Below are 24,183 nucleotides of genomic sequence, written 5' to 3' on the forward strand. Positions count from 1 at the left end.
CACATATCTTAATCCTAATCAACTATCTATTTGACCATTACTTTTAACCATAAACTAACAACCCATCCCATAAATCCAATACCCACCAGGTTCTCACTAAAATATAGTAAAATAATCAAATCTTCCGAGTTCATGATATTTTCTTTAATTTTCCCAATTGTTAATCCAGGTAAATTACTAAGTTAAGGAAAATTCCAAAACCCAATCATCCCCTTTAGCCAGTTGGGCCCGTTTGTTCATCCCGATTAAGGAAGAACCGGTCCTTTCAATGTCTAAATAACTGGGATTTACTCAACTGACAGTTTTTCTGTGAAAAATTGGATACTTTTTAAGTCTATTCACAGTCTCCGTCCGTCTGTATCTAACCAGTTAACAGTCGAGTTGCGGCGGAGCAAAAAAATGGAGGTGGAGTTAGAGCCTTTAACTTTTGAAGTAAAGGGTATGTCTCAGAATCACCTTTACCGAAGGCTTTTCATGTACTTGACTCCGACCTCAGAAAGCACTGGTCCACTGGTACCAATACAAAAGAGTCGATTTTACTCGACTTACATGTATGTATCTATTTGCACTTCCAGTTCATTCAATTTATTGTTCTTTTTTTTCTTAAGAGGGAATCGGGTGGGTATTGGGTTTATGAGTGTATGGGTTAAAAAGAATGATCAAATGGGTAGTTTATTAGGATTAAAGCACACGCACAAAATGAGGGGTCCTTAATGAGAGGGGCATGTGTGTATCGATAATTGAAAGATATGGGTTTATATGGATTGGATGCAAAGTATAACGAATGACATATACGTATCATTTATCAAAGTTCGAGGATAAATTTATCTTTTTTCCCAATACAATATTGTATTTTCTAGCCTGAAAAGTAAAAACGAGTGTCTATTTTTAGTATGATAAACAAGTAAAAGTATACGATAAGATCTAACACAAAATGCCAATCATGGGAAAAGATTTTTCACAAAAGGACACCCTCCACTTCAAAAAGTTTCACCTCCACTTTTTGAATAAACTATTGTTCTTGTCAACTCACAATGCCACTCATATGATATGAAAGTACTTAATTGGATGGAGTTTCATTGACAGAATCTTAGAACTTCTAACACAATTGGTTTATGTTAAAGTAAATGTAAATATTGTACACTCTGCTCTCAGTATGAAGATACTAGTAATCGGGAAGCTAGGATGGTGATATGTAATTGCTCAAGTTTAACTCCGGAAAATACATTTGGCCATGGTACTCGCTCAAAAATTCAACTTCTAAAATTTCCATGAATTTGAAAAACAACAAAAAGTTGTTTTCAGTTCAGGGGTAGAGAACATGACTCAATCAATTGGAGAAAAACATTCCAAAAGCAAACATTACTTTTACTTTTTATCAACATTTCTTTTTGAAATGTTATCTAATCAAACACTCCCACTTTAATAATTCAGCCATTTTGACCCCACTACTACTATTTCTTCCTGCATTGTCACATACCGAATGCTCTATTATTGCTTTTGTTAAGCTTTCATTTAATATCTCACCTTTACTTTGTGTTTCACACCTGATGTTCGGTATTTGAATTCACAAGAAACATCTAGCTAAAGAATTACGAGTACTTACCATTCCATCAAAATCGTAGGCAATAAAAGCTATACATAAAATGAAAATAATTAATTTTACGAGGAAACCACGAGTTCGAGTACTCCATCTTTTAACATGTAAATTCGCTGTTGGTGTTAAAAAGCAAACATCATTCATGTGTTTGTTGTTTAGTCGCTTTCAAAAAATATATAGTAGAGGTCAATGTGTGGGAGAGGAGAGTTAACTAGCTCACAGTCTTGCAATTATCAGCTTTCATTTTACTCTCTTGTATTCATTCACTCTTAAACCTATTTTTCTTACTCATCAATTAATCAGATATGGAATTCTTATCTATCTTTGTGGATAAGGTAACAGATTGCTTGATCCAGCCAGTTGCACGAGGGATTGGGTATTTATTTTACTACAAGAGCAACATCAAATCTATGGATGATGAATCTCAGAAGCTAGAGGATATCAGAATTGGGGTGCATCAAAGAGCGGAGGCTGACCAGAGAAACTTACAAGTCATTTCACCCAATGTTGAGGCATGGTTTACAAGTGTTAATGCTACTACTGCAGATGTGGCAGATGTAATGAGACGAGGTAGAGTTGAGGTTGAAAGATATGGTTGGTGTCCAAATTTGAAGTCACGTTACTCGCTGAGCAGGAGAGCTAAGAAAATTGCACTGGAGTTGATTGAACTTCGAAATGAAGGCAATGCTTATACTGTTTTCTCCAATCCTGTTGTCGAAATTGAAGTTATACCTAGTAACAGTGGAGAGGAGTTTGACTCTAGAAAATTGCAGGAGGAAGAGGTCATGGCAGCTTTGAGAGATGATGGGGTTACTATGATTGGGATATGTGGTATGGGTGGTGTTGGTAAGACAACACTGGCTGAGAAAATCAGACAAAAGGCGAAACAAGAAAGGTTGTTCAATGATTTTGTCATGGTAATTGTCAGTCAACAACCAGACCTTAATAGAATTCAGGGTGAGATAGCAAGAGGAGTCGGGCTGAAATTAGACGGGGATGATATGTCTAGTCGTGGAGATCGGCTGCATACAAGGTTAATGGATCAGAACAGCTGCATCCTTATAATCTTGGATGATGTTTGGAAGGCTCTTGATCTAAAGAGACTTGGAATTCCATGTGGAAGCAACCACAACCATCGGTGTAAAGTGACATTCACAACGCGTTTCCGATCTGTCTGTGAAGCAATGGAAGCTCAGAAGATCATGGAAGTTGGAACGTTATCCGAAGAGGAAGCATGGATCCTTTTCAGGCAGAAAGTCGGTGACTTTGTCGACGATCCTTCTCTTCATGACACACCAAAAGAGGTTGCCAAAGAATGCAAGGGGCTGCCGCTTGCAATTATTACAGTTGCAGGAGCACTAAAAAAGCATAAAAACAAGCGTTCGTGGGACTGTGCTCTTGAAGAACTGCGCAGTGCAGTAACAATAAGTATCCCTGAAGTGCCCACAGAGTTGTACAAACCTCTGAAGCTAAGCTACGATCACTTGCAAAGTAATGAAGCCAAATACCTCTTTTTGCTTTGTTCCTTGTTCGAGGAAGATAGTGATATCTGTCCTGAAGAATTACTTAGATATGGAATGGGGCTTCACATCTTTCCTGGAATAAAAAATTTAGAACATGCAAGAAATAAGGTGTGTTATATGTTAGAAACATTTAAAGATTGTTTCTTGTTATCCCAAGGATCAGACAAAAATTATGTCAAAATGCATGATGTGATGCGTGACGTGGCTATATATATTGCGTCTGAGGGCAAGCACATATTTATGATAAATCACAATGTGAACTCAGAAGAGTTCCCAAGAAAAGACTCTTACGAGCAATACACTCACATGTCAATTGTTGCAAATAACTTTGATGAGCTTCCTAGCCCAATCATTTTCCCCAAACTGAAGCTTCTAATGTTGAAACTCTGTGTTAAAGAGTCATTCAAGTTACAGGCTGATTTTTCTGATGGAATGAGTGAACTCAATGTCTTAAGCCTGAGGGGAGCCAGATATGCAAATCCCATTCTGCCTTTTCCAGGATCCATTCAGAGGTTGTCTAGTCTGAGGACGCTGTGTCTGAGTAAATTAAGGTTGGATGACATATCCATTATTGGGGAACTCGTCACGTTAGAAATTCTAAGCATTGTAGATTGTAAGTTAGAGGAGCTGCCAGTAGAAATAGGAAAATTGATCAATCTAATTATGTTAGAGTGGCGGAATGTGGATAGATCACTTAAAAGGATTTCAGTAGGGGTCTTATCAAGACTAGTTCGATTGGAGGAACTACATATGATGGGGGTTAGAGAATGTGGTTACTCGACCTTGAGTGATCTGGAATCCTTATCGAGATTGACCACACTGACATTAAGTCATTGTTCCAGGGATGTGATCTACAGTAACTTGGTCCTTCCCTCCAAGTTGACACAGTACGCTCTTAAAGTGGGTGAAGCAACTTTACAAAGGGATGATTACAACAAGAAAATTGCTTTAGAGGTCATGGAGACCACCCCATTGGGTGATTGGATCTGCCACCTGTTGAAGGAGAGCGAATTTGTATATTTAACTGGAATGGGCTCTAATAATGTGTTAACTGAGTTACAGCTGAATGAATTTCAGAACATGAAATGTCTCAGACTCTTTAATTGTAATTTAGTGACACTTCTATTGAACATCTCGGGGAGGACACATGAAGTAATCAAGTTCCCCAATTTATATGAGCTGGAGCTTGGATTCCTGGGATGCCTCACTCACTTTTGCAGTGACAATGTTGAGGGCATTGAGTTCCCTCTGTTACGTAAAATGCGCTTCTTTAAGTTATCTGAGTTCCAAAATTTCTGGCCTACAACCAACAACTCCATCACTCACTCACATCCTCTTTTTCATGAAAAGGTTTGCTACTTACTTTTTCAGTTTTTATTTGAGCGTTTACATTATTTACTAACACAAAGTCTAATTTTTTTATCATTATACAAATGACTTAGATATACCTTTTTTGTATAACAAATAAGTGAAAAGTTAATTTTAAATTGATCTTTTAATTTGTTTTTAAAAATACATACACGACTATATTTCATCCTTCTCACACACATAATTTTTTTTTTTTTTTGACTTGTTTCATTAAATGGCTAATATAAGTTTTAAATATCTCCTTATAGATCTATTTGCTTATCATAATTAGAAAATTTTATTCTTATTTCATGTTTTTTGTCCGAAAATACATAGATATGGAAAAGTAAGAACAATTTTAAGACATTTTTATAGCTATATTGTTAGTATCTATTTTTCGAAAAAGGGTCAAAATGTCTTTAAACTATGTGAAATGAACAAAAGTGCCCTACGTTTATACTTGGAAGTTTGCAGGTTTCTTGTCCCAACTTGGAAAAGCTATGTATCGATGGGGCTTACAACATAAGTGATCTATGCTCTCAGCAACTTCCAACTCCCTACTTCAGCAAACTTGTAAATTTGGGAATAAAGACTTGTGGAAAATTGAGAAACTTGATGCCTGCATCAGTGGCTAAAGGTCTTCTGAATCTCCGGGAACTAGAAATTGTAAACTGCAAATCAATGGAAGAAGTGATCACAAAAGGAGAAGGAATCATGACCTTATTTCCTCTATTGGAACAACTGAAGCTTAAAGGACTGCCTAGTTTGGGGCATTTCTTTCTGATGGAGCATACTCTTCAAATTCCATTTCTCAAAAAAGTGATGATATTTGACTCCCTGAAATGAAGACATTTGTCCAAGAGGGAATATCTATGAATCTCGAAAGTGTGAACAATGATGATCTCAAAAAAGCCATGTTCACTTCTAAGGTTTATCTAGTTGTATAACTAATTACTGCTCTCTTTCCGTTTTAATTTATATTGAATTTTCATCCCTTATATAAAATGCAAGGCCTTCAATATTTGCAGGTTTTTTTTCCTAGCTTGGAAGAGCTATATATCAATGGGGCTAACAGCATAAGTGCTCTATGGTCTCACGAACTTCCAACTCCCTACCTTGGCAAACTTGTATATTTGGGTGTAATGAGTTGTGGAACATTGAGAAACTTGATGTCTCAATCAGTGGCTAGAGGTCTTCTGAATCTCCGCAGACTACACATCAAACACTGCTATTCAATGGAAGAAGTGATCACAAAAGGAAAATCAATCAAGACCTTATTTCCCCTGTTGGAAGAGTTGAACCTTAAAGGACTGCCTAAGTTAAAGAATTTCTTTCTAACGGAGCATGCTCTTCAATTTCCATTTCTTAGAGAAGTGAAGATAAGTGAGTGCTATAAAATGAAGACGTTTGTCCAACAGGAAATATCTGTGAGTCGTGAAAGTGATGATGAGGTAAAATTAGTAATGTTCAATTCTAAGGTTTGTCTTTATAACTACTGCTCTCTTTCCTTTTTAATAGTTATTTCTGTTACCTTGACGTAAGATGATATATGGTTCATTATTGGATTTCTACTTGAAGCTATATATATTCAATTTTCATCCCTTCAACATGTGCAGGTTTTTTGTCCCAACTTGGAAAAGCTATATATCTCGGGGGCTAACAGCATAAATGCTCTATTCTCTTACCAACTTCCAACTTCCTACTTCTGCAAACTTGAAATATTACAAGTAGAGAATTGCAGTAAATTGAGAAACTTGATGTCTCAATCAGTGGCAAGTGGTCTTCTTAATCTGCTGAGACTAGATATTGAAAACTGCTATTCAATGGAAGAAGTGATCAGAGAAGAGGAACAACTAGGAGAAGGAATGATAACCTTCTTTCCCCTGTTGAAAGAGCTGAACCTTCAAACACTGCCTAAGTTGGGGCATTTCTTTCTGACCGAGCATGCTCTTAAATTTCCATTGCTTAGAGACATGAAGATATTTGACTGCCATGAAATGAAGACATTTGTCCAATGGGGAATATCTGAGAGTACATCGAGTCTTCAAAATGTGAACAGTGATGACGAGGTGAAAGTAGATGATCTCAGTAATGCCATGTTTAATTCTAAGGTTTGTCGTGTGCCTCTACCTCTATAACTATTTACTATATAAAAATAATTGTTTCGAGAAAAACTTTAGATTTTTTTCTTCCCTCACACCCCCTACCCCAACCACCTTCACCCCAAAAAAATATATTAATGCCTTTTTTCTTTCTTCTACGAATCAGCTTCTTTTATTCAGCGAAAAAGGGTCTGATATATCCCTCCACTTTGTCATTTAGGGTTGATATACCCCTTGTTATAAAAGCGGCTCATATATACCCCTACTTGTAAACAAATGGCTCACATATACCCTTTTCCTCTTACGGAAATGAAAAAAAAAATTTAATCTAAATTTTTATTATTTTTTTCTAAAAATATAATCCCATATGAATAAATTTAATCCTCGTCAAACATATTTTTTTTGATTTTTTTTGTTTCAATGACTAATTTATAATTATTATTTTGATAATCAAATTTATTTATGTTTCACTAATATTCTTGTAAAACTTATTGTAGAAGACCAAATTTTTTTTCGAATATGAAATTAAATTACAATACACACAAAAAAAATAGTTTAATTTTTTTTTCTTTAAACTAAGGAATGAAAGAAAAAAAAACAAAATAAGAATAAGAAACTCAAATAATTATAATAAAAGAAGTCAAAAAATAACTTATGTATGAAAAAAATTAAAATATACCTGAACTTTGATAGAAGAATCATATATATTCCTAAGTAATTTTTTTCTTAAAAATTAGAAGTAACCAATATAAATTTAAAACTAAGTTTTTAACTTCCGTTAAATTAAGGGTATATGTGAGCCATTTTGTAACGGCGGGGGTATATGTGAGCCGTTTGTATAACGGTAAGGACATATATGTGCCACTTTTATAACGAAGGGCATATCAGCTCCAAATTACAAAGTTGAGGGTATATCAGACCCTTTTCCCTTTATTCATTCTATCCATTTAAATACCCACTTTTAAATGGGTGATATGAATTTTACTCATTTTTTATCTATTTTAAATGAGTTGAGTACCCAACGCCTTTAAAATAGGTAAATTTGAATAGGTACTCATATAAATTATCCATTTTGTCAGCCCTAGGCGAAATTGCAGTATTGTCACCCAAGGGTTCACGTGAACCCAATAGCTTTTGCCTAGAGATATTAATGTGTACTATTAATATCTAGGGGTGTCAAAAATGAACTCAAACATTGATAACCCGCTAAGAATTTTAAGGGTTGGACTCAAGATAATTTAAATTGCGTTCAATCTCAATCTTTTCAAGCATAACCCATTTTAAGAGAATCTTCAATTGAGTCCAATTCAATCTCCAATTTCAACCCGTTTTAAAGCTCATTACTAAGGCCTCATTTGTTTTCATTAAAATTAAGAGGTCTGAATCTGAATACACATCTGAATATTAAGATTTGCATTAAAATTTGGATTTTTTGATATGAATGAACATCTGAATATTAAGATGTGGTCTCTAAATCTGAACACTAAATAATTAGTGTTGTTTGTTTTCAATAGCTGAATGTAGACGCGAAATTAAACATTATATTAGTAAAATATTACAAAATTTTCATTTCAACAAAATATCTCACTTTTGATTAAAAAAAAGTTTTAAAAGTTTTAATAATCATGATTTAGAGTACAATTTTTTCATTCAAAAACCTTGTTAAACAACAATACAAGAAAATTATTAGGAGTAATAAAAAAAATACTTGAAAGGATTTATGAAAACTTACCAGTTGGGGAAAAAATGGTGTTTGATTGAGAAAACTGAGAAAGAGAGTTTTTAGTTATGAGATAAAAAGACACATCCAAAGCAGACTAGTTTTGATTTATTATAGGGAAAAGGGTCTGATATACCCCTCAACTTTGTCATTTAGAACTAATATATCTCTTGTTATGAAAGTGGTTCATATATACCCCTACTTGTAAACAAATGACTCACATATACCCTTTTCCTTTAACGAAAATGAAAAAAAAAAATTTTAATCTAAATTTTTATTATTTTTTCTAAAAAATATAATCCCATATGAGTAAATTTAATCCTCGTCAAACATATTTATTTTTTTTGACCTTTTTTTGTTTCAATGCTAATTTATAATTATTATTTTGATAATCAAATTTATTTATGTTTCACTAATATTCTTGTAAAACTTATTGTAGATGACCAAATTTTTTCTTCGAATATGAAATTAAATTACAATACACACAAAAAAGATAGTTTAAATTTTTTTCTTTAAACTAAGGAATGAAAGAAAAAAACAAAATAAGAATAAGAAACTCAAATAATTATAATAAAAAAAGTCAAAAAATAATTTATATATGAAAAAATTAAAATATACCTTAAACTTTGATAGAAGAATTATATATACCCTTAAATAATTTTTTTGAAAAAATTACAAATAATAAATATAAATTTAAAACTAATTTTTTAACTTCCATTAAATGAAGGGTATATATGAGCCATTTTGTAACGGCAGGGGTATATGTGAGCCGTTTGTATAACGGTAAGGGCATATATGAGCCACTTTTATAACGAGGGGTATATCAGCTCCAAATGACAAAGTTGAGGGGTATATCAGACCCTTTTCCCTTTATTATATGATAACTTATCAAATGAGTCTGAATGTTGTTAAGAGTCTCCTACAAATTTGATTCATTCAGACCTCTTCACATCCATTAAGAGATTTTTAAAAAAATAAAAAAAATGAACTGAATTTGAATCATTCAGATTCAGACCTACAACCCGAACGTGCTTAATGAGTTGAATCTGATTGATTAAGATTCAGATCTCCATTAAGTTCAAACAAATGAGGTCTAAGATACATTTTCATATTAAAGGTATTAAGTATTATCTATTTAACGTCTTTTTAGGATTTATCTATCCATTTGTTACTTTTCTTTAAAAATATTAAAGCTGAAATTCGAATTGTGATTATAAAAGTTAAATATCACTATGTTAGAATTGTTGATATTAATCGGGTCAAATTAGGTGGTTCAAAACCCAACCCGTTCTTAGCCCATTTGAACCCAACCCATTTTAGCCCAAAGTAAACTTGGGCAGGTCAAGACCCAACCCGATTCTATTTCAACTCATTTTAATATCTTTAGTTTCAACCCGACCCGCCCATTTGATACTCCTGTTAATATCTAGAGATACCTTGATTATGAATGTGATTGTTATTGGATATTAACCTGAGGTCTTTAGAGATATATATACACTAGTAAAATTATCCGCACTTTGTGCGATAATTTAATATTACAAAATATATAAAATAATATTTAAAACCTATCAGTCACTACACTAAAACACTATATTATTTTTCTATAAAAGATCAATAATTTAAAGAAAAATGTAAATTCTTACATCTTATCATTTATCCTTAATAACATAAAAATAAATTAATTACTGTAAAAATACATACCACGGCCTGTAACATAAGCAATAGTGTCATGAGTCACTCAACATGAATAAAGTACGCAAATATTTAATTGTGAAGAAGAAGAAGAAGAAAAAGAAGAGGTTCACAATTTTCGTTGTTTTATAATGAGATAAAATCTTTCTATTTATAAACTACAAATGATATTATGAACAAATATTTATTGTGTCTTATCGGAATGGTTACGACTATTTGAAAAAGTTGTCCCCCCCCCCTTCTGAAAGGTCACAACTTTTCATAAAAGTCGCAATTTTTCATAAAAGCCGGAACTATTCATTAAAGTCGCAACTTTTCATAATAGTAACAACTTTTTATAAAAGTCCCAACTTTTTATTAAAGTCGCAATTTTTCATGAAACAGAAAGGTTAGTTTTTGAAAAAAAAATTAAAAGCGAATTCTGGTATGTGATGGCGCCACGTAGGCGGGCTTAAGGTTCTTTTATATATATATATATATATATATACTAGTTTCTGATAATGTGTGTTGCACATTTGTCCCTTACTATTATTATAAATTTTTTATTTATTTAAAAGTGAGCTATAAGATAGAAAATGTTGAAATTAACAATATTGATTTTACTATTTATTTATTCATTGAAAATCATAAAATAGAATGGTGTTTTTGTTATCAAAGAAGAAATATGTGAAACTAATTAAGAGAATATATGAATATGTCGGTGAATTGATTGCAAAATAATAATAAGAATAATAAATGTATATAACGCCATTAATGAAATAACAATGGGACAAGACAAATTTATTAGAAATATAAATATCAATTACATATTCTGCATACTACAACAAAAAGATCCTAAAATATGTACCAAACAAATGACTTATTTTTTATAAAAGCACCTAAACATCGAAGTTTAACGACAATACAATAAGATTGCCTTGAGAATGCAATTGCTTGTGAATAGGTCCACTGGTCTACATATGAGTATATTTTATTGTATTTATATAAAATATAACACTATTTGTGTTAGCTTTTGATGATATGATGTTTCAGTATTTTTGAAAATTCAACACTCTATTTGAATAGTAAAAATAATTAATATCTTTTAGCTCAAATTTAATTTATAATAAACATTAAAGTAAATTAACAAAGTAACAAAAAAAGACGATCCAATAATAACATCATAAACATGTTTGTGATGAGTCATGTATAATTTAAAGAAAAAAAAGTTACAAATCCAAACTCAAGAGAAAATAATAAAGATTTTGAATAAAATATCTAAATACATAGAAAGATTAAAATATGTTCTCTAACTCATGAATTCTTCATCTTCAATAATTAATTGGAAATAAAGAATCCCCAAAAATTAAATAGGAGAAGAAAAAACTCTTATAAGAGAAAATGATGACTTATACAATCTAAAAGCCTATCTGTGAAACATGAGAACAAATATATTACATAAAAAAATTTATAGCTACGAAAAATACCATGCGTCTCAAAGGTAAAATCTATTTTACTGTTACCTGGAAATTATATACTTTCATCATATTTATTGTTGAAATTTAGCCTTTTCAAAAATGAAAAACAAGCTAAGGAAAAATAAAGAAAAAAGGGAACAAATAAAGATTAATAAAATAGAGAAAGGAAAAAAATGCTAGAGAATATCCAGACTGAAACTGCATTATAATTAAAAATCCGTGCTAGAAAATATAGATTTTACTTCAAAAAGATTTATTACTTTTAATTGGCGTTTTGCTTACCCTATTCATGTTGATTTAAATGTAAGTTTCGTTGTCTTTTCAATCATCCTAATTATTGTGATTGAAATGTGAATTTATTTTTTAGGTAAATAAAATATTATGTTTTTTTTCTTCATATAATGTTATATATATTCAAATATGTTCAAGTGAAAGGAAAATTGGTAATTCAACTTTAAGCTAAGGGACTTCCCACTTCTCTCTCTCTCTCTCTCTCTCTCTCTCTCTCTCTATATATATATATATATATATATATATATATATATAATATGATGATATATGATTTCAAATTCTGAATGTGCATCTCATACAAAATACTTTATGTTTTGTGCCTCAATAGGATTAATAAAGTGTCCCCCTTGCTTGTACTTTTTAATTTTGAACTTTATTTTTATTATATATACTAATTTTTAGACACTTGCACGTATGTCCAAATAAAAATGTTAATAGATCCATTAGAACGATAAGATTTCTATGAAAACATGCTTGCAGTGAGTAATAATAACGCAATTACAAATAAAACTTGAAAAGTGTGACAAGAAGCGCCACACCAACTGTTAATTTTTAACTTTGTTTACTAGTTATCAAACTTTCAATAAAGTTACAAATGACTAACTTGAACCAAATAAGAATACAGCCTTGTGACAGTAAGAAATTCATAGAAATTTACATTAAAGAAGTCTAATGGAGAGAATATTAGTATTTAATATTTAATAATTAATTTTACAATATTTTAATTTAGTATAGAAATTAAAATGATAGTTCAACATTGTACTTTGGAGCTTCCCACTTAAGTAATAATATATAATATGTGCATTTATTCTCTCATGTCATTTTATATTCTATGTTGTTAATTTTAAAAGAATGCTAAGTTTAAAATGCTTGTTTTATTTCAGTAATTTGCCATTTTAGATTCTATGCAACAAAGTTTGATACTTTGAAGTTTGCAGGTTTCTTGTCCCAACTTGAAAAGGTTATGTATTGATGGGGCTAACAACATGAGTGCTCTATTCTCTTACAAACTTCCAATTCCTTACTTGAGCAAACTTGAAATATTGAAAGTACATAATTGCGAAAAATTGAGAAACTTGATGTCTCGATCAGTGGCTAGTGATCATCTGAATCTCCGGAGACTAGACATTGAATACTGCCATTCAATGGAAGAAGTGATCAGAGAAGACGAACAACAAGGAGAAGGAATCATGACCTTATTTCCCATGTTGGAAGTGCTGAAGCTTCACACACTGCCTAAGTTGGGGCATTTCTTTCTGACGGAGCATCCTCTTAAATTTCCATTTCTTAAAGATGTGACGATTTATCACTGCTCTGAAATGAAGACGTTTGTCAAACAGGGAATATCTGTGAGTCTTGAAAGTGATGATGAGGTGAAAGTAATGTTCAATTCTAAGGTTTGTCTTTATAACTAATTACTGCTCTCTAATTTCCGTTTTAATAGTTATTTGTGTTACCTTGACGTAAGATGATATATGGTTCATTACTGGATTTCTACTTGAAGCTATATATATTCAATTTTCATCCCTTCAACATGTGCAGGTTTTTTGTCCCAACTTGGAAAAGCTATATATGTCGGGGGCTAACAGCATAAATGCTCTATTCTCTTACCAACTTCCAGCCTCCTACTTCAGCAAACTTGAAATATTACAAGTACATTTTTGCGGAAAATTGAGAAACTTGATGTCTCAATCAGTGGCTAGAGGTCTTCTGAATCTCCAGAGACTAGAGATTAAGGACTGCTATTCAATGAAAGAAGTGATCAGAGAAGAGGAACAACAAGGAGAAGGAATCATGACCTTGTTTCCCCTGTTGGAAAAACTAAAGCTTCAAAGACTGCCGAAGTTGGAGCATTTCTTTCTGACTGAGCAAGCTCTTCAAATTCCACTTCTTATGGAAGTGGAGATATATGACTGCAATGAAATGAAGACGTTTGTCCAACAGGGAATATCTGTGAGTACAGCGAGTCTTCAAGAAGTGAACTATGAATATGTGCAGGAAGTACTTGATCTCAATAAATCAGGTTTGTCTTGTATAACTAATAATTATCTCTTTCCGTCTTAACTTAATATTCAGATACTTATTTATGTTTGTCAAAATTGAATCAACTTTCTTCTACAATAATTTCAATGAGAAATCTGAAATCTGAAGCATCACTATTCTCTGCACCCAGGAACAAAAAGCTAGTGAAGGCGATAATTTCTGAAGCTGCCGATGTCTCGAAAAGGGTGAAACATGATTTTGGAGGTGTTGGCAATGAAGCTGAACCTAGTCATGGAAGAAGCTAGTGACGTCTAGAAATCAAAAGCTATCTAGGAAGGTATTTTATGTATTCAATGAAATAGCCCACGTTAGCTCGAACATCACCTAATACCTATACTATTGTTTGTTGATTTTCGAAAGAAGGGGTGGATCTTGAAGAAGTGGCGCGAGCTTAGAGTAGCAGCCTATTACATATTGTCAGGCCCCTTTTGGTATCTTATTACATATTCTTTGACGTGTGGAGGAGGGTGTTAAGCATCTCACATTAGTTGAGGAACTTTCTGATTGATTTTGTTCCAGGACAGTTTTTTTCTGAAAAATTGGACAAATGAAACTGTCTGGAAAAGGTAAGCCTTTGAAGACTGTTTTGGAATGTGAACTGAAGACTAAAAATGAAGTTTTCGTTTAAAATACTTTCTTGATTTTTTGTTGCCTATAATTATTATTTGATTGTCTTTATATACCATCATATCTTCTTGTATAGCCCCAAAATTAAGCTAATATCTCAAAGCTCTGAGCATTGTCTGCTGAAAACTATTGATGTGGTGCCTACTTTAGCTTGTACCCACATTGGTGGATTTCAACTTAAAGTAACTTGCAACAAAATGTAAGTATATCATGTACTTCCGACTAAAATACACTGATAATGTAATAGTTATTTCCATTGCCAGTGTATATAAATTAGATTCTTATTTGAAGTGCCACTCAGACGTGAGATTATATTCTGTCATTTCCTTCAATTTCTGAGTTTTCTTATACTAGAACTTGTTTGGCGTAAATTAAACAGGCAAGAAAGCTTAAGAGTCTACCTTTGTGTTGTTTAATTTCGAACTTATTGAATAGCATGGCCTGGATATACAGTTGAGGAACAAAACCAACATTTTTCCAATCTCATTGTGTCGTCTTGTTATATTTCCCTAAATTACTATTATGTGAAAATTTCACAAGTGTAGTCTGGGAAGGGTGTTGTGTACGCAATCGCACCTTAGTTGTGATGATAGAGAGATTATTTTCAATAGGCACTGAAACATAACAAAGTAAGAAGTGAAAGAGAATACAATACAGACTACCATTAACACCAATAAATAATACGATAGCCAAAGCAAAAGAAACAATATGTAATAATAAAATTGAAATATAAGAAAGTGGGAGAAAAGAAAAGCAAACCCAATGGTAAGGAAAACAAGACAGCACGACTACCTACTACTCTACTAGTCTTCAACCCTAATTCTCGACCTCTATATCCTCGTATTGCCATGCATGTCCTTTGAAGGCGAAAGGTGTTTCAAGTCTTGTCTATCATTCCTCCTCGATACTTCTTCAGCCTACATCTTCGCCATAGACAACCTCTCACACCTCTTCAAGGCATCTGACATCTCCTCTCTTCATATGTCTGAATCATCTTAACCGCACTTTCATCGTCTTGTCCACCACGAAGGCAATTCTCACCATGCCTCGAATATCTTAGCGCGCTTGTCGGCGAGAGCTTTGGAGTTCTTTTGTTTCCTTCTTCCTTTTCACTTCAATATTTAATCACCGTTTCCACTACCAACACTCTCATACTCAGTGGCGGAGCCACATTTTCATTAGGGGGTTCATTCGAACCACTTTCGACGAAAAATTATATTATTTTTATTTGGTTAAAATAATTTTAGATATATATAGTAAATGTCGAACCCCCTTCAACTAGTTCGTGTGTCTGTTTCATCAATTTTTGAACCCCCTTACTGATAATTCTGGCTCCGCCACTGCTCGTACTCATACCATGACAAGTTTAACACTCTTTAATCATTCTTCTACCCTTGTGTGGATCCCATGAACCTCAGGTTGTTTACATTATTTTACTTGTTACTTTACAGAATTAGAAATAAAAGTAACAACAATATTTTTGTAGGATTGAAATGGGATAAATTACGTGGTTAAGCAAATTTATATTATTTAATTATTTATTATAGCTATAGTTTGTTATAATTATCATTCGCGACTAACATTATACATTAATTACGTGAGCTGACTCGAGTTTGTACAAGTAATCACGTTTGTATATGTATAATTCGTCATAATATATAAATACAGATGTATAATATACAATTATCTAACCGATATACATATTTAATTCACCTATCTTTCACTCTTTGCCCTCTCTCACTCGCCTCTCTCCTCATTCTCCCAATCTCACTCGCCTCTCTCCTCACTCTCCCGATCTCGCTTGTCATATATACAAATACATATGTATAATATACAATAATCTAATCAATATATGTATACAATTCACCTCTCTCCCACTCTTTCCCCCCTCTCTCGCAGTGTCACTCGCTTCTCTCCTCCATATAACACGTAGCTACGAATTGTAATTATTAAACTATAGCTATTGAGAGTAATTCGGCTATTTTTGAGTGACTATATGTAAAAGTTTCCCTTTAAAATAATAATAAATAAAGATTTAGACTCTCCCCAAAAAATAACAAATAACAATTTTTTCTTTTCTTAATTTATATATTATTTTAATTTGAATTTAAAACTTTAGAATAATCCACTATCAATTAATTTTTTCTTAATAAGTGTATCAAATTAAAAATAAACAAGTAAATAAGAATAAAAGAGTATATCAAAAATAAAAATATCATAAATATTAAGATATTTTAAAAAGGAAAAAAGAATAAAAGAGTATATCAAAAATAAAAATATCATAAATATTAAGATATTTTAGAAAGGAAAAATATATTATATTAAAAATCTAATTAATTGAATTCCCCATCATTATCATAGTGGTGAGATGTTGCAACCAACATCAGTACATCACATTTAATTTAGAGAAAATGGTCTGAAATCTCCCTAATTTATACGAGAAATCTTAACTACACATTCTAAGTTTACGGGTGTTTTATTATCCACCTAAATTTTATATTGCTCTATTTTTTATACACCTAAGTGCTGACTTGTCATGGGATGTGTTATCACCGTCTCTAGGCAAGTCAGAAGTAGAAATTTGATGAAAAATTTCTTCTTCTCCATTGGTCATTTTCTCACCTTTAAAAAAATCCATTGTTTCTTCTTCGACACCATTAATCCTTGTTCCTTTTGTAAAAAAAAAATCACGATTTCCTCTCAAATTAAGTAGGATTTAGTTGTTAATGTTCATTTTTACTTCAAATCTCGAATTTAGGGTTCGTAATTTGCTCTAATTTCTTAATTAGGTTCCTAATTGAATTTTAAATTTTCTCAAAATTCACCAAAATGTCAAATGAAAACTCGAATAAGTGTTGTATGAATGAATCAGACCCAGTGATCAACACTGTAGAAAATTACAAATACGAATTTTGAACCCTTTGATGATGAAGACCCACTTATTGAAATTGTTGTAAACATTAATTGAGTTTCTTGTATCAATCTTTGAGAAATGTTATAATAGCGGAAAAAGAAAAAATATAGAGTTTTTAGAACGAGATTTTCTAGTGTTTAAAATTACGATGAAGATCGAAGATGCGGTAGTCGTCAAATCTAGAAAAGCTTCAAAGAAAAAGAAATGGAGGAATGGAAAAGAAAAAGAAAAGGAGAAGATGAATATATAAAGCAAAAAAAATAAAATATAAAAGAATAATTTTTTTTTATAAAAAAAAAATAAATATTACGTGGCAGCGCATATAGACCACTACCTAATATAAATCTGGGCATGAATTTATAGTAAACTAGATATTTTACTTTTGAAAAGTTCAGAGGGTAATAGAATCCTCGTAAAACATAAGTATATAATTGAAAATTCGACAATAGCTTAGAAAGACTTTTGACCATTTTCTCTTTAATTTATTTATGACCATTACTTCTAGGTGCAATTATTTTTAAGCACACTTTCTTAGATAAAGAATAAAAAAGGGAAACATTTATTGTATTCAAAATCAAAAAATTCATCACTAATTCATAATCTGCATACATTATTAATGTAATAAAATATCTAAAGAAATAGTCAAAGCAGATAAGATTATATCATACCCAAAATCAAAAACTAAATTCAACCTAAAATCAGCAACAAAAATGTATGCTTAAAAAACAATATTAAAAGACATGTAAACAATATCACAAAAGGTTGTAACTATGGAAAATAAAATGTACGAGTACCCCTAAATTATGACCAAAATCGCATAGACATATTTTAACTAAATTAAGGTTCTATTTCTTCTGAACTTATTTTTTAAATAATTTTGTTCAATTTTTTGGCTTATATAGCATCCAAATATCTCCTACGCGCCTCAATTGTGTGAAGTCACGGAGAATATCATGTAAGACAAAAAGTGTATTAATAAAAAAAAGTTTAGAGGGTAATATAACTTTAGTTTAGTTACGGTGTGTCTGTGATATTTCGTTCATAGCTAGAAAATACTTGAGCATTTTTCAAAAAAAAAAAAATCAAAACTAAGATGCAAATACAATATCAAATCAAAAATAAAATATACAAAAAAATCTAAACCAAAAATTCGAACAAAAATAAAAAATTGCTATAGTGAAAAAATAAGGAGAAAACATGATTAAAATGATAAATATACTTAGAAGAAAAAGAAAAACATAACGTACAATAAAATTTTAATATTCAAAGAAAGTAAGACTTTATGACGGACAAAACATGTATCATGTGAGGAAAAAAAAATCAAAAACAAAAACAAAACGAAAAATAACGTAAAAATATTCTGTGTGCTAACTAATGAAAACAAAATAAATCTTATTTACATAGAAATTGAAATTAAATTAGGTAAGAAAATGAAATATCGACCCAATTTGGTAGCATTGTTTCTTCGTATAACATATTTTCTTTGTTTATTTTTAATGGTAATGATTTCGTTTTAAGAATTAAACTATTAATTAATATTTTACGATATAATTTTTATTAAATTAATATAAAAATTTTGTAATTTATAGTACTTTTCGAAAAGTTTTTGAGTATTTAATTTTTTATTTAAAATATTAAATTAATATAATCTAAATTAATTTTAAAAATTAATCAATTTGATTTTTAAAAAACATAATGTAACAATTAAAAGAAAAGAAAGGTAGTATAATTTTCTCTATTTTTATTGTTTGTTGCGTCATACACGTGACACAAACTAAGCTAGCGTTTGGCCATAGATTTTCAAATATTCTTGGCAAATATTATTTGAGTGAAAATTTGGGTGAAATTTCACCATGTGTTTGGCCATAAAATTTGGGAAATATATTTCACCTTTTTAGAAAAATATGATTTATACACACAAGTTTTAAAAACAATCAAAACTAACTAAAAGTTTGTATTACAAGTCAATTGAATGTTAGTTACAACAATAACAAATAATGTCCATGACAATGAAGCAATGTGATAATTTGGAGTGAGTGCAACAAGAATTATTCCATACATCGTGAAGTAGATAAAGTACATGACTTTGTTACCTAAAGTCAATTTTTAATAATTTTCATCAACAATCATATCATTATTTAATATTCACTAAATATTTCATCACTATTTTGGTGTTTACGTAAAAAATGATGTAATACAACGAAAGCAACTACTAGAGAGGGTGTTTTTATAAAAGATAAAAGATTGGGGTAAAATTTTAATTTTTAAAATATCCCAAATAATGATATTTGGTCCAAATACTAGAAAAAACTAGTATTTGGAAATTTGGGATATTTGCCAAAAATATTTGCCAAATAATGACAAATTGTATGGACAAACATTATTTGCCAAATTTTTCCCAAATATTATTTGGAAAATTTATGGCCAAACGGGCCGCTCTCTCCGTTTTAGTTCTAGCATATATCATTTAACTTGATTTTAACTCATATTTACGTCATCTAATTTTGGATATATATAAATAAATATTTAAATTTATATAAAATTAAACAAATAAATCTACGTCTTACATGACATCTTACATATAAATTTGAATCTTATGTGATGTCCTACGTATATTATGTCACGTAAGACTCATGTGTCTATTTGTTTAACTTTATATAAGTTTAAGTTTCTGATTGTACAGACCAAAGTTAAAAAGCATAAATATGAAATGAAATCGAATTAAAGACACATTTTATCATGCCTCAATTCTATTTTGATTTACCATAGAGTTTAAGAAAGTAAAAATTAAATGTTGTGCTTTTAAATTTAAAAGATATCAAAATTATCATTTAATTTTATCATATTAAAACACGTCACATAGAAGAAAAAATTAACAAAGAAAAGTAGATTTTTTTGTTAAATGAATTAAAAAATTCTCATCCGATTCGATATTCAATACGACATTAAAGCCTAATATTCTGCATTTACACCACGTAATAAGAAAACACTATTTATCAAAAAGAATTTATACTCAAAATTCGAATCCGGAGGTGATTAAGACATGAGCTGAATAATTAATTTTTATTGATAAGATGAGAAAGGTATGAATATATCCTAATTCGTTTAATTAGGAAAAAAAAAAAGTTGGTGGATCACGCACTTGACTTTCTTTCCCCTTTTTTTTCAATTTAATTAAAGTAAGTAATTAATTTAATCTTTTGTTGTAGGTTTCACACTTTTGGCAATACTGAAAAAATAAAATAAAACATTGAACAACCCGCAATTTTCCACTATATTTTTCATTCCCAGATGAACAATTTTATTTTAATTTTAATTTTACCTGTATCGATTTTGAGAGCTTGATGAATTCCAGGACAAAAATAGTTAGATTTCTCCAAATTATATGCAAATTATAAAATTGAACCGAAAAAAAACGAATTTTGATGAAGATGACGAAGAAATGGTAGAATTTGATGATGATGTGAAATGGATCTGAAACCCTAATAAATCATCAGTTTTGGAACAAGGTAACAAATTTTCGAAGCTATTTCAATTGCCATGGATTTTAGAGACTCATGCGTTTATGAAGGAAACTGTAATAAGGAAAAGAAAATTAATAATAAAATTAGTGTTTGGTGTTTAGTTTGAAATATTTGTGTGAATAGTTTGGATTGTTATTAATTCAGGGGAAGTGAGGTTTGGATTGATCATTAGATACTATTTAGGTTATTGAAACATGCATGCCAGATATCGTGGTCCGGTAAATGGGAATAGGTCTAGTTCAATGGGTGTAGGAGCTTCACCTGAGCGATTTGCGAGAGGTGGTGGTGAGTATAGAAACTATAGTCGGGGGCGTGGTCAGTCAAAGCAGTTTGGATTGCCTCATGGAAATGAAATTTTCATGGAAGCTGGACGGCTAGCGGCTGAGTACCTTGTATCCAAGGGAGTGTTGCATCCAAGTGCTTTAGCTGGGAAATATCAAAATGGTAGCTTAAATAATTCGGTTGGAGAGTTTCAGGGGTTTAGGTCACAGGAGGCTGATTTTATGGGGGTCCCTGTTGAAGGTCGAATATCAGCTATTCCTCGTTTGGGGAGTGCTGCAGCTGATGTAGGTCATGGTAGGAAAAGGTTTCCGGAGGAATATAATTCAATGAGTTCAAGAAGTTTTGTGAGAGAAAGTAGAAGAAATGAAACTGCTAGAAATTATGGCTCTGAGTTCGATCGAGAATTAGGAAGAGTTGGGTCGTGGAATAGAGTCAGAAACTCTCCTGATGTGGATGCTCAAGATAATGCTTTTTCAGGGAATAGAGCTGAACAGAAAGTAGCGAAGAATAGTGATGCGGTGTTGCAAAGTTCCCCTCCCAGGAAAATAGATCCTGTGATTGAGAGTTCAGGGAACTCATTGATTGATTCAGACTCTGCAGGCCAAAACAAGGCAGGGGATGATGCAGGTAAAAAGGCAAGTCCTATTAGAATTGAAATTAATCTTCCATTAGAGGATGAACGACAACATACTGAGAAGTGTATTGAAATGGAAACCTCAAAAATAGAAGTTGATCAGGTTGCTGTTTCCAACGATTATTGTGATTTGGAGACAAAATCTGCCAAGGAGGACATAGAAGTTGAACCGTGTACTGAAGAACATATGCATACGAGCAAGAGTACTGAAGAACATACACAGATGACCAAGAGTAGTAATAATTTACTTAGTGTCTGGAGGTTTGAGCATGTTCCCAAGAAAACCCGCTCTTCATTGGCAAATAGAGTTCTGAAGGTTTTTGATAATGCAGTCATCAAAGATGAGAACGCCCGTGAGATGGAGCTTCCTAAGGATACTCAAATGCATTCAGAACTGAACCATGTGGATGTTTCTGCAGGTGTAATTTCATCTCCTCATAGTCATGATGCAAGAAACCTTGATTCTGGCAAGTCGGAACCTCTTGATTTGGAGGAAGAATCACGTTCTTCTCAAGTCATTAAGCAAGTAAATGAGACGGATTCCTCGTCTCTTGGAGACAGCATGGTAATAAAGGAGGACGAAACAATTGTGGAGTTACGTGGATTTGAAAGTTGCAATTCTATTAACTTGGAAAGAGGAGAGAAACGAGCACTAGAGCATGACGATGATTGTATAGGGAGAACTAAGAAACCTAGAGAATTGGTTTCATCTATGTGTTCTCTGTCAGATGCTATTCTGTACCATTCTAGTTCCATGGAAGACTGGTCGAATTCACAGGAACCAGGGACTTCGCATGGCGAGGGAGTGCTATTGTCATTAGATGAGAAGAAGTTGGTTGACATTCCTCTGGTTACCAAGAGTGATTTGGAGTCAGGCACTGACTTTACAGGAAAACAACTTTTTCCAGGCTCCTTGAAAACTTGTGACCTCAATCTTTTGGAAGCTTCTGTTGTGAATGAGACTCAAAATGCTGATCCTGTTAATATCTTCCCAGGGATAACTGGAAGTGTAAAAGAAGAAGCACCAGTTGATATTGATCTGACCATGAGCAGTAACTGCAATACAGCTAGTCAATATGCTAAATCTGCCTTTGATCATATTGACATTGAGGTGATTGATTTGGATAATGATTCTGAACAAGAAGACAAGGCTTTGAATAATCCAGATACAAGGTAAGGTTATAACATTAATATATTTGTCTTTTTAATATGGCTTTGCGTCTTTCATTGTTTCAGTCTAAGTTGGTAAAACACTGGTCCATGGTTCATCATTGATATGACTGTTTTCTTTAGTTTTCCATAAACATGTTCTAGGTGAATCATATTGCTTGCCTAGATTCTCCGCTAATTTTGGGATGTCATACACAGGTCTGAAGTTGTATTTACTGGATCAGATGGATTTTCTAATAACCCCCATGGTACCAACGATACTACTGATGTTCAGGACGGTTATGGACTGATGATATCAGAATTGCTTGGGAATGATATACCAAGATGTTCTTCTGTACCAGAAAATATGAATTCTTTTCACAATGATATGGGCCCGCATAATGGAGAGGTACTAGTGCCATAATTTTTATAATGTCTTTTGGCTGTTATTTATTGAATTGGTTCAATATGTTACTTTTGCTATTGTTGTTTTCTCTGCTTTCACTTACAGCTGAGAACGACATAACTCTTGATGAATGTTTTTACCAACCTCTTTTTGATTACTATTATTTTTTTTCTTCAGGGAGTGCTTGGAGATGATGATTCAATATATATGTCTTTGGGAGAAATACCGATAAGTATGCTAAAGATCTTTTCTCATGCACTTGAATTCGATATTACTAATTGAGGTGTTTTTTGGAGGAAAATCCTGTGCATGTATGGAAACATGATTGCTCCATGATCCATCCTATATTATGCATTCACTAATGGTTTCACCGATTTCTTGTTCTGATTACTGTGCACATTAATGTTATGCTATTCATTTGGTCTCTAATTGTTCTACACATATTATAAATCCTTTTTCTTTGGTGTGATGGTTCATAAGATGTGTCTCATTGCCAATTAAATGTCTTACTGTCAGAAGCTCTACATTCTCTGAACAGTATCATGAATTTTGTACTTTTAGTCCAAAAAAAGGGGGGAATTGATTGATGATTATAGGACAGGTAAGCGATAAGGAAATCCATGGTGATGAGAGTGACCTTAGGTTTTTGAAATGAGGATGTGTTTCGCTGAATAACGTGTAGTTTGGCTTGGTCAGCTCATTGATATTCTGCTCCGCAGTCATAGGCATGTGCAATAATATGTTCGACGTCCCTGTATATTTGTGCACATGTATGCGTCCTTCTCTATTTTGTAGATAAATCTCAGATGCTATGAGTGTCTTTATTCTCTAAGTGTATGCTTAATATATTTGTGTAGGCTTTCTGACGGCCT

General features: G+C 32.0%; 1 protein-coding gene across 1 annotated transcript; it reads left to right on the top strand.

Annotated features, from left to right (window-relative positions):
* The first annotated feature begins 1,527 nt into the window (after positions 1–1,527).
* On the top strand, positions 1,528–14,698 carry LOC101248751 (probable disease resistance protein At4g27220). Its single transcript, XM_026028783.2, is given in 8 exon segments — positions 1,528–4,473; positions 4,945–5,302; positions 5,305–5,399; positions 5,499–5,948; positions 6,087–6,581; positions 12,671–13,129; positions 13,275–13,755; positions 13,906–14,698. Coding segments are annotated over 8 exon segments (4,920 nt in total). The 5' UTR covers positions 1,528–1,905; the 3' UTR covers positions 13,920–14,698.
* The last annotated feature ends 9,485 nt before the right edge of the window (positions 14,699–24,183 follow it).

This window comes from Solanum lycopersicum, chromosome 12 (assembly GCF_036512215.1).
Source record: "Solanum lycopersicum chromosome 12, SLM_r2.1".
In the NCBI taxonomy this organism is placed as follows: Eukaryota; Viridiplantae; Streptophyta; class Magnoliopsida; order Solanales; family Solanaceae; genus Solanum; species Solanum lycopersicum.